The sequence below is a fragment of the Rana temporaria genome, chromosome 13 (assembly GCF_905171775.1).
Source record: "Rana temporaria chromosome 13, aRanTem1.1, whole genome shotgun sequence".
Classification (NCBI taxonomy): Eukaryota; Metazoa; Chordata; class Amphibia; order Anura; family Ranidae; genus Rana; species Rana temporaria.
The window spans coordinates 46,202,612-46,221,490 of NC_053501.1; the positions used below are offsets into that span (position 1 = coordinate 46,202,612).

The 18,879-nt window shown below is 42.0% G+C and overlaps 1 protein-coding gene across 2 annotated transcripts in view; it reads right to left on the minus strand.

The window, feature by feature from the left end:
* EIF2AK4 (eukaryotic translation initiation factor 2 alpha kinase 4) overlaps positions 1–18,879 on the minus strand; it is a 101,784-nt gene that overhangs the window by 14,347 nt on the left and 68,558 nt on the right. For both annotated transcript variants that reach the window (XM_040332416.1, XM_040332415.1), the window contains 8 exons: positions 17,522–17,638; positions 17,158–17,223; positions 12,965–13,141; positions 10,871–11,005; positions 9,535–9,645; positions 6,683–6,805; positions 4,118–4,204; positions 1,623–1,735 (listed from right to left, as the gene is read on the minus strand). In XM_040332416.1, coding sequence (XP_040188350.1) covers positions 1,623–1,735; positions 4,118–4,204; positions 6,683–6,805; positions 9,535–9,645; positions 10,871–11,005; positions 12,965–13,141; positions 17,158–17,223; positions 17,522–17,638 — 929 coding nt within the window. The remainder of the gene's footprint in view (positions 1–1,622; positions 1,736–4,117; positions 4,205–6,682; positions 6,806–9,534; positions 9,646–10,870; positions 11,006–12,964; positions 13,142–17,157; positions 17,224–17,521; positions 17,639–18,879) is intronic.

Consider the following 18,879-nt stretch of genomic DNA (forward strand, 5'->3'; position numbering starts at 1 on the left):
TATGTGATGTCAAGAGTGCTGGGTTGTGCTACAGTGTCTATTGCTGCCGGGGGATATAGTGTTGCTGGAATGGATGTATTTCTGCAAGGGGAGGATCTATTGTTGCTCAGGAGGTATATTTTTGCTGACAGGGCATCTATTGTTGCTGGGTTGGGTCTTATGTTCCTGGGAGAGTCAGTTGTTGCCTGGAGGGATCTACTGTTGAGGGAGAATTCTATTGTAGCTGACTGCTGGATGGTCTATCGATACTGTCTGTGGGGAGATCTTTTGTTGCTGCTGGGGGTCTATTGTTGCTAGGAGGCGTTTATTTTGTTGAGGGTGGTCTATTGTTGTCAAGGAACTATTGTTGCTGGGGGTCTGTTTTTGGCTGTAGGGGATCTATTTTACTGCTTTTCTTGTTATCATTAACAAATTAAAAGGGGGAATACTGGGAGGTGGGTAGGGGGTGGGACCAAGGAACGGTGCTAGGAGGTAGGTAGTGGTGAAGACAGGGTAACTCCAAAAGGGAGAGTTCCTGAACCTATTATCTGAGAAAAAAGCCCTGTCTAAAGCCTATATGAGGGGCAGGGAAAGTAGCTGGGAGGACCTGTTATATGGTCGGCAATAAGTTCAGGATAATCGGACACATCTTTGCATACAGTATGCTACATCTTCCCAAGATATTTTAAACATATGCCAAACGTATTGGCATTTGTTTGCTGATGACAAGCAGCTAAAGGAATTTGTTCAAAAATAAAAAAAACTGCAGTTATTTATCTCAGGGCCTGGTCCTTAAAGGACTGGCCTGTACACAGTTTGATAAGGACAAATGAGAAACTGGACAGGTTACAGTTGGTGTATCCAAATGTGGGAAGTGTGATAACTGCCCTTTTGTAATAGAGGGCAATGTTTTGACCCCCATTGCCAAGGCGGCTACTCAGATGTTTTGGGAACATTACTTGTGGTCTAAATCCTGACCTGTGTGTGCGGGGCTTTCTATAATGGGAAGACGCATGGTCAGAAAATGACTTCATGATATACAATACAAACATCTAATGCCCCCGATGCCTAGACATTTTGTCTTGAAATATGATGGTAAAATTGATGGATTTAAGATTTGGGTGGTGGAGAGGGCAGTCCCTGATATCATGCGAAAAGATGAATACGGTAGAAAAAATAAAATTTCGGTAAAAGCCCTATAAAAGTAGATATTTTTACAGAAGTCCATCACGATGATCCAATAACATCACTGGCCTGGATCAAGTAAGCAGACCCGAGGTTCTAACCTCTGAGATCAGCTGGGCGGGTTCAACTGTCACCACATAAGGCAAGAAAATGACTGGTGATTAAAGTTTCTGTACATCATTTGTGGGTGGTTTGAGGTTTTATTACATGGCACTGGTCAAACATCAGGAGCCAGTAGTTTTCGCAGTGATCAGTGTAATTACATTGGAGATGTTCTCCGTTTCAACTACACTTGTCTAATTTCCAAGAGAAAGACCGATGAAACCTGACGGAAGCCAATCAGGTTTCATCTTTCTCTTAGGGAGAAGAAAATTGGATGTATTGTTATGGATAACAATCTCCCTTCACCGCCTTCCCTTGTCTTTATTTCCTGAAAAAGAGAACAATATTTATCACACCTGTTATTTCTCTCATCCAGCACTTTGATCCTCAGCTTCTGCAAAAGATAATCAACCAGATCTGACTCCAAAATTCTCTTCTCGCTCTGCCTTTCCTTTTCAAACGCCTTCAGCTGTTCAAACAGAAACAAAGTGGGTGGATTAATAATGATGTGTATTTAAAGTGGCTTTTATGAGGACAGCTGCTATAGATGAATCATTCCAGGAGACATTTTCTGTGTATCTGGCTTCAATTTTCCAAACTTCATAGAGGAACTAGTCCAAGGCTATTACATGATCCTTGCACATACATAGGACATACCTAGAACTATCTGGGATGGGCAGATATACCAACTTGGCTGGCAAAATGCAGATGGAAGCTTATTTTCTAACATTAAGAAAAAGAGTAAATGAGCCATGCATTCTCAATTGTGCAAAATCTTTCTATATAGATACTGGGATTCAATGTTATCATAATGGCTAATGTCCATCATATCTGATAGATAGATCTATCTATGTACTGACACAATGAGACTCCAGCCATTTCTCCTTTTACCCAGCTCCTCTGGCTGTTTACAGGACTCACAAACCTGCCCTTTATTAAGTGCAATACTTGTAACTATGTGTTTTTGAATAAATAATATGCACTATAGCAATCAGTTCTTTTTTTATGTTTAAGATTAGGGATCGGCTGATATCGTTTTTTGGTGCCGATACCGATATTTCGGCCACCTCTCCTGCCAATATTTTGTACATTTACAAAAGAAAAGAAGTGTACACCGTCATTTAATTTAGTTTATCACTGTTATTGCTGTCACAATGAATGTAAACATCCCTTGTGACAGTAATAGGCAGCGACAGGTACTTTTTATGGAGGGATCGAAGGTCTATAAGACCTCTAACCCCTCCTCTGTACTTCAAAGTAGTCAAAAACATCAAGATTAGCATTTCAGAATACTTTAAAAAAATAAAAATGGCGCATTTAAGATGCCAGTAATCCGGGAAGTGATGTCATGACATTGCTTCAGGATTGAAGAACGAAGCATCGGCTGGGACGGGAGAGCACGGGCAGGCAGAAGGTGGCAGTGGGGGGACGTCCCTTCCCGATGCTTGTAATAACAGCTGAGCGGCTGCTCTGAGCCACATTGTTTGTTATTACAATAAAGCCGTCCGTACGCTCTAAAGAACGGTACTGGGGTAATGAATGCAGCTGCATGTATCACCCTGATAAAACCACTAGAAGCAATATTGGTCAGGTTTTTAGACCGATACTTCTAAAAAAGTGAATATCGACCGCACCGATAATCGGTCGATCCCTTTTTTAAGATCCTATGAATATACCATTATATCAAGTGGGTACTTGCGGTAGATACTGTTCAGTGACAGAGGGGAGACACACAGAAGACAGCACTATACAACTCTATGAGGGCTCACAAACTAGTTCAGGAAGGGATTAGTATACCCTAAAATGTACATTAACACTTTCCCATCTACATGCTAGTAAGGCAAGACAGCAATTTGTCTAAACCTAAAATGTATATATTTTTTTCAACACTATCTTTACGCACACTTTCACACTATCGGCCTGCTCAGATCCGCCTGTGGATCCGAGCAGGCCACCCATTGACATGGGCAGGCGGATGTCAGAGAAGATGTGTCCGTTGACACCCGCCTGCCATCCGATCCGACAAGATCTGCTCGCCATCCGTCGGCCGATCTTCTCATAGAGATCAGCGGGTCTCTGACAGGTCTGTCCCTACACATTGAGCAGAGATGGACCGGTCACCCGCCCGCTCAGCGGGGATCAACGGATCCACCCCGTGAAAGGGGCCTTAAGGGGGTTGTAAAGGTTCATGTTGTTTTACCTTAATGCATCCTATGCATTACGGTAAAAAAACACCTGGCAGTGACGGTTTTACTTACCTGAGCCAGTTCACCTGCTGTGCCCGTCCCCCGACATCCTCTTCTCCACGGAGTCTGGCCGTTGATTGGATAGATTGATAGCAGCTCAGCCATTGGCTCGCACTGCTGTCAATCACATCCAATGACACGGCAGGTCGGGGGGCGGGGCCGCAAGCTAACCCCCTTGGGAGAGCGCTTCCCATGAAGGGGATTAGCTCTTGCGGGGAGGAGCCGAGACAGCCGCCGAGGGACCCCAGAAGACGAGGATCGGGGCCACTCTGTGCAAAATGAACTGCACAGTGGAGGTAAGTATAACACGTTTGTCATTTTTAAAAAACAAAGCCATACAACCACTTTAATGCCAAGACCTTCAAATTAGATCTACACATCTACCAGCTGTACAACACAAAAGAAGATAGAATGCAGATAACATCACAAAAATGTACAGAAATGTAAGGTAGGCTTTTCAGCAAAGACTTGTCCATATGAGGACCCTCCTTGATCTTTTGTGTTTTTAGTTCTTATTAATATTATCCTTCTAATATTCATGATGCTTGAAGGATTGGTGAGAACCCACTTGTGGGTTGTGATTTTTACACATCCCTCAAATTTACCTTGACGTGATTTCCTTCTTTGTCTGAGACAATGGCAGCATGTGTGATTCCAGATATCCTGCAATGCTCCTGCAGCTCATCCTGTGACTAAGACAGAAATGCATTTTTAGGAACCAAGTAAAATTATAGATCATTGAGAGAACCTTGTTAAATAAAGTAAAAGTTCCTACCAAAGCATAAAATTCTGCAATATCAGCAGAATCTGACTGAGTGCCTTCATCGGGCAATCTTAGGCCCCGTACACACGGTCGGACAAAACCGATGAGAATGGTCCGACGGACCGTTTTCATCGGTTCACCTCTATAGTGGCCGTACGGCCTGATATGTGTACACACCGTCAGTCCAAAATCCGATCGGGTCAGAACGTGGTGACGTCAAACACACAACGTGCTGAATAAAACGAAGTTCAATGCTTCCAAGCACGCGTCGACTTGATTCTGAGCATGCGCGGGTTTTGAACCGATGCTTTTCTGTACTAGCCATCGGTTTGGTCCGATCGGGCAGCGGTCCATCGGTTCGGTTTTGAAGCATGTTTTAAAATTTTGGACCGAAGGAAAACAGACCGATAGCCTATACACACAGTCGGTTTGGTCCGATGAAAATGAACTTTGGTTCATTCTCATCAGGACCAAACCGACCGTGTGTACGGGGCCTTAGGCATCCTACAGATTTGAGGCCATCACTTCCTCATTGGATTCAAGGAGGGTTTTTCTTTTTTTTTTTAACTCAAGAAGCACTGTGACATCAGCAGACACATTCGCTGACCCTGAGGTTGTCAACAAACATGCACTTCAGCCAAAACAAGAGCACGTGTTTATGAAAAGTCTACAGGTAGTCATGCTGCTCCAACACCACCACTCCACAGACCACACAATTTCATTAACCCTTATATAATAAAAGTACACGCTACTAGTAAATACATACTACAGCATTATTGTTATTAACTACTGTTCTCGTGTCTTTGTATGCATGTAAATTCCATATTAATGTCACTAGAGACAGAAGGAAATTTTGAACAATTATATTATATTTCATTGGCAGACATTGTTTTATATGATTATTGTGAAGAAAATAGACTTTATTCTGGATTTTCTCATAGGTTCTGTTTGTTTTTTAAGAACCCCTGGACCGATCTGGGTGAAATTTGGATATGTTGGTCCCCCAGATCGGAGCTATCAGGGGGATATGTAATTGTAGGGGTACCTTGTGTGGAAAGGGGTGTTCCAACTTTTGGGAAACTTGGGGTGCTCTCTGCCTGGAGATAATTGGTTTATTCCTTAACTGATCTCAATATCTCCCAGGCAGAGCTTGCTGTGATAATATCGTCTGCGGTGTCATGTAAATGAACTTTTGTCTGTCTCCTAAGAGGTCTATCGTTAGTAAAACCATTGTATGATGTGGTGGGAGGAGATTGTCATTGTTCATCCAATTACGTCAAGTATTCCCTTTTGCTGTATATAAGAACCTGCCCCTCATTAAAGATATTCTAGATCTGGACACCCTTCATGAAGTCTTGGCTCATGTTTGGGGGGGAATATTCTAACTATTCGGAAGAATCATCTTGGAAACTGCATTCATCTCCACTATCCCTCTACCTCCTATGGTAGCGATAATCCCTTATGCCCGGCAATTGAGGATGGAAAGAAGGCCGCAGTACCTTACCCACTGCAGGTCTTAACAATTATATGTACAGAGAAATTATATTTTTACATAATGAAGTTATATAACAAGACAAGCCAAAACAATGCCATGATTGTAGCTAGTTCGCCTTGTTGTAGCACAGGGGTTGTAGGGTTTAAATTCCCACTGTACAGTGCTGGGCTTTGCACAGGTTTCTTTCACATGCTCCTTTTTCCTCTTGTAATAAAGAAACATGCATGAATTTGGTAGAAACATTAGGTGGTGAGCTCCATCAAGATAGAGCCTATACGATTGGTGCGGTGTATATATACATAATATGTTAGCGCTGCATAAATACAAGGAATCACAAAAAGCCATTTGAACCCTTTCACACAGGGACATTTTTCAGGCGCTGTTGGGCTAAAAATGGCGCCTGTAAAACGGCTCCCCTGCAGTCTGTGTGAAACCCCTCAGGCTTTCACACTGAGGCGAAGTGCTGGCAGGATGTTAAAAAAAACTCCAGAAAGCAGCATCTTTGGAGTGGTGAAGGAGCGGTGTATACAGTGCTCCTGCCCATTAAAATAAATGGGCAGCACGGCCAAACAGCCACTGCAGCGGCGCTTTGCGGATGGTTTTAACCCTTTTTCGGCCGATAGCGGGGGTGAAAAGCGCCCCGCTAGCGGCCGAATACCTCCGCAAGAACTACAGTAAAGCAGCACTAAAAATAGCAGTGCTTTACCACCAACGCCTCGGTGTGAAAGGGCTCTTACTGCAAAAGTTAAGGATCAGTCAGCCAAGCTGTGCATCATTAACAAAATATACACTGAATCTTTTTTCCTACTAGTTTACATGGTAATGAACTAGCAATAATATTATAACATTTATGGGCAGAATCTTTTCAGTTCTCAGTTATTTTTAGGAAGTGAAAGCAGACATTGTACTTACCTCTGACCAGTCATACATTATTTCAGCTGTAATGCCCGCGGCCCAAAGCTTCTGAATGATGCCAGTTGCCCTGCTTACAGACATCTGTCCGGCACTTACAACAAGCAAATCACAACTGCTGACCTTAGATGAAGAAAAAGAATTGTACACCCATATGAAATTTGTAAAATTAGAAACTGTAATACAAGAATTTTAGCAATTTAAAATGTATGTTTTGGAATGCAGTGTAGTTGCAAAGTTTCAGCTGAAGTAGTTGTAAAGCCTCTGCAGGTGCTATATATACACAGACAGGAATGTAGTAGCACACAGTTTTTCTAAATCCACCTAAAAAAAAAAATCATAACTGCTTTCTATAAAGGTTTTTTTCCCCTCTGCACAGCATCACGGATCAGCTGATGGGTTGACTACCTGTACTGTACTAGTGTCACATCCATGACGTATACCTGCTAGTACTAACATTTATATGTCAACAGAACACAAGCAAAGAATCAAGCCCAGGTACATCACTCCCCTATCTCTAGCAGACTTTTGTCGTTTTAATAAACAGTGCAGTGCTCAGTGTGGGCTTGGCTCCAAAACAGACTTGCACAGTGTCCTGTTCCTCTGAACGAGAAGACGCGGGATGCAAACTGACCACACTAACGTAGATCAGCTTCTGTCCTTAGCGTGGTCACTTTACGACAAGGAAGAAACGGGTTTGGCAGGACCGGGTATTCTAAGTAAATTAATAAAGATTATTAGAATGTCAGGTTTCTGTAATGAGACAAAGATAAATTATTTCAGAACTTTTCCACCTTTAATGTGACCTATAAACTGTACAAACTGAAATCGTTTAGGTGGAGGGAAGTAAAAATAAAAAAACAATAATAATATGGTTGCATAAGTGTACACACCCTTAAACTAATACTTTGTTGAAGCACCTCTTGATTTTATTACAACACTCAATCTTTTTGGGTATGAGTTTATCAGCACAGCACATCTTGACTTGGCAATCATTGCCCACTCTTCTTTACAAAAACACTCCAAATCTGTCAGATTGCGTGGGCATCTCCTGTGCACAGCCCTCTTCAGATCACCCCACAGATTTTCAATTGGATTTAAGTCAGGGCTCTGGCTGGGCCAAAAACGTTAATCTTCTTCTGGTGAAGCCATTGCTTTGTTGATTTTGATGTATGCTTTGGGTCGTTGTCATACTGAAAGATGACGTTCCTCTTCATGTTCAGCTTTCTACCAGAAGCCTGAAGGTTTTGTGCCAATATTGACTGGTATTAGGAACTGTTCATAATTCCCTCTACCTTGACTAAGGCCTCTGTTCCAGCTGAAAAAAAAAACAGCCCCAAAGCATGATGCTGCCACCAGCATGCCTCACTGTGGGTATGGTGTTCTTTTGGGGATGTGCAGTGTCGTCTTTGTGCCAAACCTATCTTTTGGAATTATGGCCAAAAAGTTCAACCATGGTTTCATCAGACCAGAACACATTTTACACATTCTTTTGGGAGACTTCAGATGTGTATTTGCAAAACTTTGCCAGGCTTGGATGTTTTTCTTTGTAAGAAATGGCTTCCGTCTTCCCACTGTAACCCCATAGCCCAAACATATGAAGAATACAGGAGATTGTTGTCACATGTACCATACAGCCAGTACTTGCCAGATATTCCTGCAGCTCCTTTAATGTTGCTGTAGGCCTCTTGGCAGCCTCCCTTTGTAGTTTACTTCTTGTCTTTTGATCAATTTTGGAGGGACGTCCAGTTCTTGGTAATGTCACTGTTGTGCCATATTTTCTCCACTAGATGATGACGGTCTTCACTGTGTTCCATGGTATATCTAATGCCTTGAAAATTCTTTTGTACTCTTCTCCTGACCGATGTCTTTTAACAATGAGATCCCTCTGATGCTTTGAAAGGTCTCTGCGGACCATGGCCCATGCTGTAGGATGCGACTAGGAAAATGTCAGCAAAGACCTACTAGAACAGCTAAACTTTAGTAGGGGCTAATCAGAGGCACTTTAAATTATGGCAGGTGTCTACTGACTCCTATTTAACATGAGTTTTATAGCCCCAGTTATAAGAGGGTGTGCACACTTATGCAACCACATTATTATTTTCTTACTTTACCCCCCCCCCCCCCCCCAAAGATTTCAGTTTGTTTTTCAATTGAGTTGTACAGTTTATAGGTCACATTACCAATTCAGCCCCGGAAGATTTGGCTGCTCAATGACCGGGCCATTTTTTGCGATACGGCACTGCATCGTTTTAACTGAAAATTGCACGGTCGCGCTTTCAATACAAATAGAGCTTTCTTTTGGTGGAATGTGATCACCTCTGCGGTTTTTATTTTTTGCGCTATAAACAAAAAAATAAAACGTTTTATACCTATTTATGGTTTCCTATCAGTGCCTCGAAAGTCCCAACCAACACCCTCCTGACCTATGAATATTTGTGCTAATTGGCCTCAAGCAGCCTTTAGTTAGTATTCAATAGGTCTCACTTTCTACAAAAAAAAAAAAAAACGTACATTTTGAAAAAAACAATATCTTTTACTTTTTGCTATAGTAAATATCCCATTTAAAAAAAAAAAAAAAAAGAATAATAAATTTTCCTCAGTTTAGGCTAATATGTATTCGTCTACATATTTTTGCGAAAATCGCAAGAAGCGTATATTGATTGGTTTGCACAAAAGTTATAGCACCTACAAACTATGGAAAAGATTTATGGCATTTATATGGCCTTTTTTATAATTTTTAGTTTTTTTTACTAGTAGTGGCGGAGATCTGCGATTAATTTAGAAAGCCAAGTAAGATATGCACAGAATAAGAAAAAAAGGCTACAATATCGTCAATCAGCCAGACTTACATTTTCCTCAGCATTGGACAGAGCAGCTGAGATCTTGTCTATAGCAATACTAACACCAACTGCACAGGGTAGAATGGCAGATCCAGTCTGAGGCCCACGAAATTGGGAAATCTAAAAGAGGATAAAATATATAAGCATTTTAGAAGTTGCAATAATTGAACACTCCAGCACAACGTCAAGCATCAATCAAATCTGGCCACACAATAGCTATAAATTTCCTGAACTAGCAGACTTTCTACAACTGGAAACGCTTCAAACCCTTTGTCAATCCATTAAAACAGAAAAAGATCGTTTACACAAGTGTTGCCCATTAAAGAGCGATCAAAGTGGATCATGCATACTTTCCAGGAGCCCAATTTGATCACAGCAATCACATAGAGGAGCTGAAAGTCTACAACAGGGGTGCCCAACCTTTTGAAGAGCGAGGGCCACTGAAGCAACTTGTTAAACGGCCGCGGGCCTAAATAAGTGGAATGGGAGGATGACAGGTCTGTGTCCACGCTGCATATGCTGAACAGACATTGACACAGCCCACACAACTATTTGGGCCCTCCAATTCAATCTGCCCAGACGAAATGGGACGGATCCCCTTCAGTTTTTTTTTTTTTTTAAGCTGTTGATGGCCCAGGCAGAGTGCATTTGGTAACAATTGTGTGGAGTTAATTATATTCAACGTGGCACACCCTGTCAGATTTGAGCAGCGCAGTAATAGCTTCAAGGGTGGTGAATGGCTAAACCACCTATATCTTTGGGGAGCTGAAAATGCCAAATGCTGGCCTGACCCTTCTTCCAAATAAGGTCCCTAAATAACGAGTCTATCCTATGAAACCATTATCCACACAGGGGAATTAGAGAGTTTAAATAAAAGCTTGTGGCATCTACATTTTTTTTTAAGCTGCAGCAGCCAATAACAGAAGGAGGAAGCCGACACCATACTTCATAGTTTTCCTAAAAACCTGCCAGTAGCAGAAACTGATTAGTTTATTGTAAGCTATGGAAAGAATAGAGAACGGTCACCATTTTTTTTTTGTTTTGCTGTCTGGGTCTCCATTGGGGGTTGAGTATGTTGATAATGATTAATATTATGTAAATTATGCAAATATTTCTGTTATTTATGCAAATAAAAACCAGTAGGAATGTGTGTTCAGCTTTATTCTATAAATGACACTGTTCCTCTTTTCCTAAACACTGGCAAGTCAGTGAAGAGTAAACACATGATAATAAGCACATGCTCTTATGATGTGCTCCGTGTCACCTTGTAAAGACAAGGGATTATTTGCTCACCAGCTGTACTCACTGCCCAGTCCCCCGCATCTCTCCATTACACAACACGTACCAGATGGTCATATCTCCCCCCAGCTGCCAGGATTTCAGGGATGGTCCTCTGCCGGCGTTTGATGAATGCCACAAATTGAAATACAATCCCACTGTGCTGCTGCATCTTGTACACCAGGCCGAAATTTACCACCACCTAAAGAAAACAGACACAAATGTTGGAGGAGCAGAACATAACTAAATGAATGTAGCAATTACTGCTACATAAATTCCAGCTGGTGGTAAAACAAAATGATATACTATTATACTATCTAAATAATGATTTGCTTAAAAAAAAAGCTTTCATAGGCTAAAGCAGGGGTAGGCAACCTTAAAGAGGTGGCAATCTACCTGAACAACATGGGAGAAGTCAAAGATCACTGGGCATAGTATCGCATCACCCCTAATTTAAACCTCTAACTGTCGTACTTACCGTGTCACAATTGCGTGCATTGCTCGGCAATCATGGTTTTAAATCAGGTGGCGTGGTGCACTTTCTGAAAGCGGACCAAAAGTCATGCATTCAGAAAGGTCACCAAACCCGCAGGATATAATTGAAGTCTATGGCAAAGCACAGCAATACTGCAGGAAAGCTGCAAGTACACTGCACTGCACCTGTGGTACAGGTAAAAATCAGTGTGAAAGCAGCCATATATTATTATGCCCAGTGTATTGCTTCACACTGATCTGAAGATCTTGGTACAGGAGCCAGCACTACAGAGGAGACATCGGCTTATGTGGCTCCTGCTCCCTACTACAGTTCCAACTTTACAAGTAGTCCCTCTGCATTGCACTCTGTTTGATGCTCTGGGATGGAGGGTCATCAAGCCCAGACCACGATCGACCAGAAGGGATGGACTGGCCATTGGGACTACAGGGAGTTTCCCGGTGGGCCGATGGCTAAGTGGGCCGGCTTTAGTGACAGCTGGCCGCCGCCCCCCTCCGCTCCTCTGTCTCTCTATCCCTGCAGCGCTCACCTCCTCTCCGTCCCCGCAGTGCTCACCTGGGGGAGGGGGGAACAGAGAAGCAGGGGGAGGACCAGAGGAGCAGGGAGCATGGGGGGGGGGACCAGAAGGAGCACAGGGGAGGGGACAGACAGCTGACTCAACAGCTATGGCCTGGGAGTTTCTCACTTCTGCCTAATAATTCACCCCATGGAGTCAGCGCCTCCTGGCCCTTTAAGGGGTTTCAGATGCCAGGAGGCGTGGTCTATGATCATGTGACCGATGTGATTGTCATGCTCCACAATGCTCTGGGTCAATAGCCCAGAACTAGAGAATGCAGATAAGTAGCTCTGGTTTTATCTACTGCAAATGTGTTCTGAGTCAGTGACTAAGAAATGGATTGAAGTAAAAAAATCAGTAAGAAAATTAGTCAACCAGGTCAGCAATAGCACTTCTGATGAGACAGAAAGTGAAGAGTAATTCAAAATGTTATTGTTTTCATGAAAGCAAGAGAAGATGGGTAAACTTCCAATAGGGACAAATGTTCTGGGGTGACAATTATCCAAGAGGAAAATTCCCCTAATTCTGTGACGATTTCATCTTATTTCCTATTCCATCTTCAAGACAGAGAGTGAAGGAATATCCCCCCCCAGCAGAACACAGATATAAAAAAAATAACTTCATAGAGGAATTTAACCATTCCCTACTCTATCCAAAATAAAAAATAAAAAGTTGGCTTCTAAATTCTCAACCGATTGTAACTGAGCTTATTCAATAATCCCAACGCCAAGAAACCTGGAGCTTACATGCGGCTGAGGTCTCTGTCCCCATGAGGCAGAGCTAGATATCTGAGCAGACAAGCACCATTCTAGGTATTAATCTTTGCTTCCATGTGGCCAAAGAATTTAGATGGCCTCTCGTCCACTCAAGTTGGGCTTAGACAAAATAAAGCTAAATACTAGAAGGGCGGGCATTTTTTTCATAAGACCATATATAGTTCTCATAATTTAAGCATTTGTATACGCTCAAATTTTCTCAAAAAAAATAAAAGAAGGATACACATTGTCCTTCCTCTAGTACAAATTAGTAAAGGAATGCTATGATAGGATGCTTTTGAAACTAGACGCTACTGTACATGTTCATAACATTTCCTAGTTTCAGCAGATTCTCACCTGAGACTTAATGCCCAGCCTCTTAACTAATCCAATGATCTCCTCTAGGTCCTTCAGGCCTTGCTTTGCCAGGACGCCAACCACCGATTTCTGCTTTGTCAGAGAAGCCATACTTGCCGCCAGCTCATGGAGCTCTCCTTTCTGCTCAATAAACTTATAAAGTCGATTCAGCTGGAACTGAAAGAAATAAACATAAATAAATAAATAGCTGGACAACAGAACAAGTCAAGCTACAGTTTTACATTATGCAGAAGCTTTTTTTTTTTATTTCTATGGTCCAACGTAATGCACAACAACACTTTGAACAGTGGTCCTGTCACTAGGCTAAGGTGCGAGAACCTTAGAGCTGCCTTCTGAACTTCACACTCTGGTTCCATATAAGCGCTGTTGACTCAGTGCCAAGGTATCTGTACCTCTGCTGTGCTCATTATGAGGGGTTCCCACTATCTTTGTGCTGTGCTGAGTTCCTGGGTTTGTACACCTGCTGTGCTCATTATGAGGGATTCCCACCATCCCTGTGCTGTGCTGAGTACCCAGGTCTGTACACCTGCTGTGCCCTGCTTCCTCCTTCCCCCAGCACAGCACATTGCCACCATAACATCGCGCATCGCCCCAGCACACCGCATTGCCCCCAGCATATTGCATCACATTGCCCCCAGCACATCACATTGAATGGCAGTTGGCACTGGCTGGTGTCACTGATTGGTGTCACTGGAAGATGGCACTGGCTGGTGTCACTGGTTGGCACTGGCTGGTGTCACTGATTGGTGTCACTGGCAGATGGCACTGGCAGATGGCACTGGCTGGTGTCACTGGCAGATGGCACTGGCTGGTGTCACTGGTTGGCACTGGCTAAACTTGAAGAGGAGATATGGACAGCCGCACACCAGAAGAACCTTAAAAAGGTAGCCTTTAATGGTAAAAGGAAAGAAGCACTACAAAGCACAGCAAGCAGTGGGGTATATACTGCCGCGTTTCGCACTAGGGTTCCGTGCTTAGTCATAGCTAAAAACAAAATGAAATACATTCCAATATATAAACCCATCTAAAAACATCACATGGCCCGTCCCTGCCTGTGATAGGCCATCGCTAATTGTGTGTAGTCAGTCAATGGACTGACGGCGATGATAATCCAATGCAGGAGTGGGCCAAATAAATGAAAGTGCCACATACACACACATTTAACAAATCAAATTGAATCAAATAATGATAAAAGTAAAAATGCATGAAAATGAGACTTAACCCCTTCCATACAGGGCATTTTCACCCCCTTCCTGCCTAGACCAATTTTTAGTTTTCAGCGCTGTTGCACTTTGAATGACAATTGCGTGGTCATGCAACACTGTACCCAAACTAAATCTTTATGTTTTTTTCCCACAAATAGAGCTTTCGTTTGGTGGTATTTGATCATCTCTGCGGTTTTTATTTTTTGCGCTATAAACAAAAGAAGAGCGACAATTTTTAAAAAAAACACAATATTTTTTACTTTTTTATTTAATAAATATCACAATAAAAAAAGAAAAAAAAAATTCTCAGTTTAGGCCGATACGTATTCTTCTACATATTTTTGGTAAAAAAAAAAAAAATCGCAATAATCATATATTGATTGGTTTGTGCAAAAGTTATAGCGTCTACAAAATAGGTAATAGATTTATGGCATTTTTATTAATTTTTTTACTAGTATTGGCGGCGATTTGCGATTTTTTACTGTGACCGTGACATTGCGGCGAACACATCGGACACTTTTGACACGTTTTTGGGACCATTCACATTTATACAGTGATTGGTGCTATAAATATGCATTGATTACTGTGTAAATGTGACTGGCAGGGAAGGGGTAAACCACTAGGAGGCGTTGAAGGGGTTAATATGTTCCCTAAGGTGTGTTCTAACTGTAGAAGGGAGGGGGACTCTCAAGGGGAGGAGACCGATGTGTGTTCCTCTGTACTGGGAACACACATTGGTCTCCTCACCGCTGAGAGGTGGTGGATCTGTGTGTTTGCACACACAGATTCACACTCCTGCCGTGATTACCGACAATCGCGGGCACCACGATTGCCGCCGGGCACCCGCGCCGGGTCACGAGCGCTGCCGCGCGCCCTAGATCGCCGGGAATACAGGACGTCATATGACGTCCACCCGGATCGGCGAGGGGTTCCTGCCGCTGTCATTTCACAATGACGCGGTATGGAAGTGGTTAAATAAAATCTAATAAAACTAATATACATACATAAAATCAATATAAGTGTAAACGAACGAAAGAGTGTCATCATGACACAAATCGGTGGTGGATCAAACATTATTATGTATGTATGTATGCATATTCAAATCCGCCTTCTGAAACTTTGTAACAAAGTCAATTTGTGTCACATGTATATATGTGACCATGGTAAAAATGAGTTTGAAAGTGAAGGTGTATGTAAAGGAACATTTGACGTGTAAAAGACACAAAGCAGATGTGATGCGAATGAGGAGAGATAAAAGAACAATGAGAAAAAATTATTGTAATAAAGCCCAGGTGTGTGGGTGTGACAATAATAATGGTGTATATGAGTACATACTTATGAAGGGGCTCAAGTGGTGAATAGTAAGTGAAAAGAAATTGTTTTATATGTACATCTATAGTTCATTTATCTGTTTACTAGAAAAAGTAAAGTCACAAAGTATAAACAATAAAGTGGCAATATATGTGTGTCTAAATAAGTGTAGATGACTAATATGTATGTATATAGATGTAAAAAAAGGAATATACAATGAAAAAATGAAAAAAAATAAACAAAAAACTGAAATTTTAGGATATACATCCCATGATGTCTATTTCCTGCTGTTCGTATTTCACTTCCCACTGTTCACTCTTTATCGTAAAAATTAGATGCAACGATCGAATGAAAAATTAGAAAAATTTCCTAAAATGTAAAAAAATTATGGGGCAGATCCACAAAAGAAGTTCCCGCGTCGTATCTTTGTTTTGTATCTACAAAACAAGATACGACGGCATCTGGGATCGATCCGACAGGCGTACGTCTTAGTACGCTGTCTGATCTTAGATGCATTTTTTCCGCCGGCCGCTAGGTGGCGTTTCCGTCGAATTCCGCGTTGAGTATGCAAATTAGCTAGTTACGGCGATCCACGAACGTACGTCCGGCCAGCGCATTTTTTTACGTTGTTTGCTTTTTCCGGCGTATAGTTAAAGCTGCTTTATGGTGGCGTACTCAACGTTAAGTATGGGCGTCGTTCCTGAGTCGAAATTTGAATTTTTTACGTCGTTTGCGCAAGTCGTTCACGAATAGGGATTTGCGTAGAATGACGTCACCGTCGGAAGCATTGGCTTGTTCCGGTTTCATTTCGAGCATGCGCACTGGGATACCCCCACAGAAAAAACGTTGTTTGCGTCGGGTCACGACGTATTTACATAAAACACACCCCCATCACAGCCATTTGAATTCCGCGGCCTTACGCCGCCAAAGATACACTGCGCCGCCGTACACTGCGGCGACGTAGTGTATCTTAGATACGCTGCGCCCGGCGGAGAGAAGCGCTGAGGTACGTGGATCTGCCTATATATATATATATATATATATATATTAAAATGTTGGCACTGGCTGGTGTCACTGGCAATTTCACACTGAGCCGTTTTCTCCCATTCAGTTACACTATATGTAACTGAATGCAGAGACTAGCTGTGAGAAGTGATGTCGGGGGTGGGCGGGCGTGGGCTGTTTAAGAAAGTGGGTGGAGCCACATACACGTAGCGGCCCGCCCAGATTCCATCCCATTGGTTGGTGTTTGATAGCTGCTGTCCTCTGGGTCCCGCCCACCCCGTGTCCCACCCACCCCTACATCACGCTGAAATCTCTCAGCTCCTCTCTCTGCATTCAGCATGACTATTGCATCCTGGGATTGATGACAAACATCTCCCAGGAGGCATTGCAGAGAGGCGATAAGGTGCTCAGCCGCGGCCACATAATACAGTGAGGAGCAGATAAAACTGAGTTTAAAAATATATTTTATATATATGCCAATTCGTTTTAAGCCCCCAGAGCAGCTTGGGATGCAGAGGACTTAAAAAAGTGGGTGGAACTCCACTTTAAAGGGGGTAAAACATGAGAAAATGTGCATGCTTTGACAATATGTACTGCACATTTGTTTTGTCCTCAAACACTAATATCATTTTTCAATTCATATTTACTTACATTGTTCTGAGAGAGAGAAAGGTTGCAGAACTTGGCCTCTACTTCTCTTTTAGTAAGTTTTTCAATCTAGAAAGAAAAAAAAAATGTTAGGTTAACATAAGGTGAACAGTTCAACAGCGCTGAATCAAAACTCATGGGAGTGCAGATTATGAAGTACCAGATGAAGAATGACTACTAGCACTAGCGTTAAAAAGCACAAATTTACAAACGTGAATAAATGGCATGTTATTTTGCATGACAATCGCTACTTTGAGATTTTGCAATCATTGTGTATAAGAAAAGTAAATAATGATCGTAAATAACTTGAAGTGAATAATGTCTATTGTATGAAGCTCAGTAACATCGGGGAACCATGAGCACTTACCATAGCATCATAAAGAATATTGTACACTTGGATGAGCTTATCTTCTGGCACACCACAGTGGAGGAGAATGGCTTTCAATAAGGAAGTGTGATTTAAATGAATACTGTAATTTCTTTCCTGGAATAAAATATAAAAAGAGCTGTTAGAACCGTCACACAGTAATGCATGCTTCCCAAAAGCACCAAAGCGTGCTTTACCAGTGGTTATGAGAAAGCATTTAAAAGACAACAGATTCAAGTTTTACTGATGTATTAGGCACACTGGGAACACTGAGTAATGCAACAGGGTACCCTGCAAAGTGATGACACTATACTAGTTTATACACAATCTAGACAGCCATGTTATGGTAGAAAGTTATGGTTACACATTAGCTCCTGGTTGCAAAGTTCATGGACAAGCCTGATAAAATACCTTCAAAATGTAGTTACTGGGCCACAGAGACCTGTGGATTTAATGAGTCAGTCCGCTTATGGATATTGCAGTCCTAAGTAGAGTCCGGTGGATTGTGCCACCCCCTATCTTCTCACATGGCCCCCGATGCAAGTTTTTGATTGGGCCTCTCTTGTGCCAGCATTGTAGCTTATTTCTGCAGAGCAGGCTAAGCAAAAGTGCTGGAAACTGATATTGTATGGAAGACATAGAAATTCCTGATAAATTACATGGATTTTAATTTTTCTGTATGATTTTAGCTGCAACCTCCAATGCAAGAGTGTGCCTTTAGGAAGCCCTTCAAAGTACAACCCTCACCCAGGGTGATCTATGCGATCACAATATCAACAAAGTTGTTATGAATTACGGCAATTCATTCATAACAGCTGTGTTTGGCCCACAGCTATCACATGGTACCTGGGCCAATCATAGCACCTTGTACTATGTGATAAGCTGTAGCCAATCACAGGTCACTAGTGAATTGTGATCACATCCGTCATGAATGGTTAACCCATTCTCGACAGTTGAAAACTTTTCTGTTACAATATTCATTGTAACAACAAAATGTAAAAAAAAAATATCACACCCCTGAGTAGTACAGTTTATTTTTTTTTTAAACTTGAATAAAAAATATATTTATTTTTTTAATATACCGTCACAAGTCAGTGTCCCTAATCACCGCCACACCAGTCATATGATGATGCTGTATTGCACTGGTGACAGTATGTAAAAAATAAAAATAAAATTGTGAAAAAAGTAAATCTTATTCAATTTCTTAATTTTCCCCAAAATTTGGACAAAAAAAATTACAACTTCCAAAAGCTCACATGCTTCTCACTAAATGCCTTCGACTGTCTAATTTCCAAAAAGGGGTTATTTAGGGGCAATATGAACTTTGCCCCCTTCCTGCCCAGGCCAATTTTCAGCTG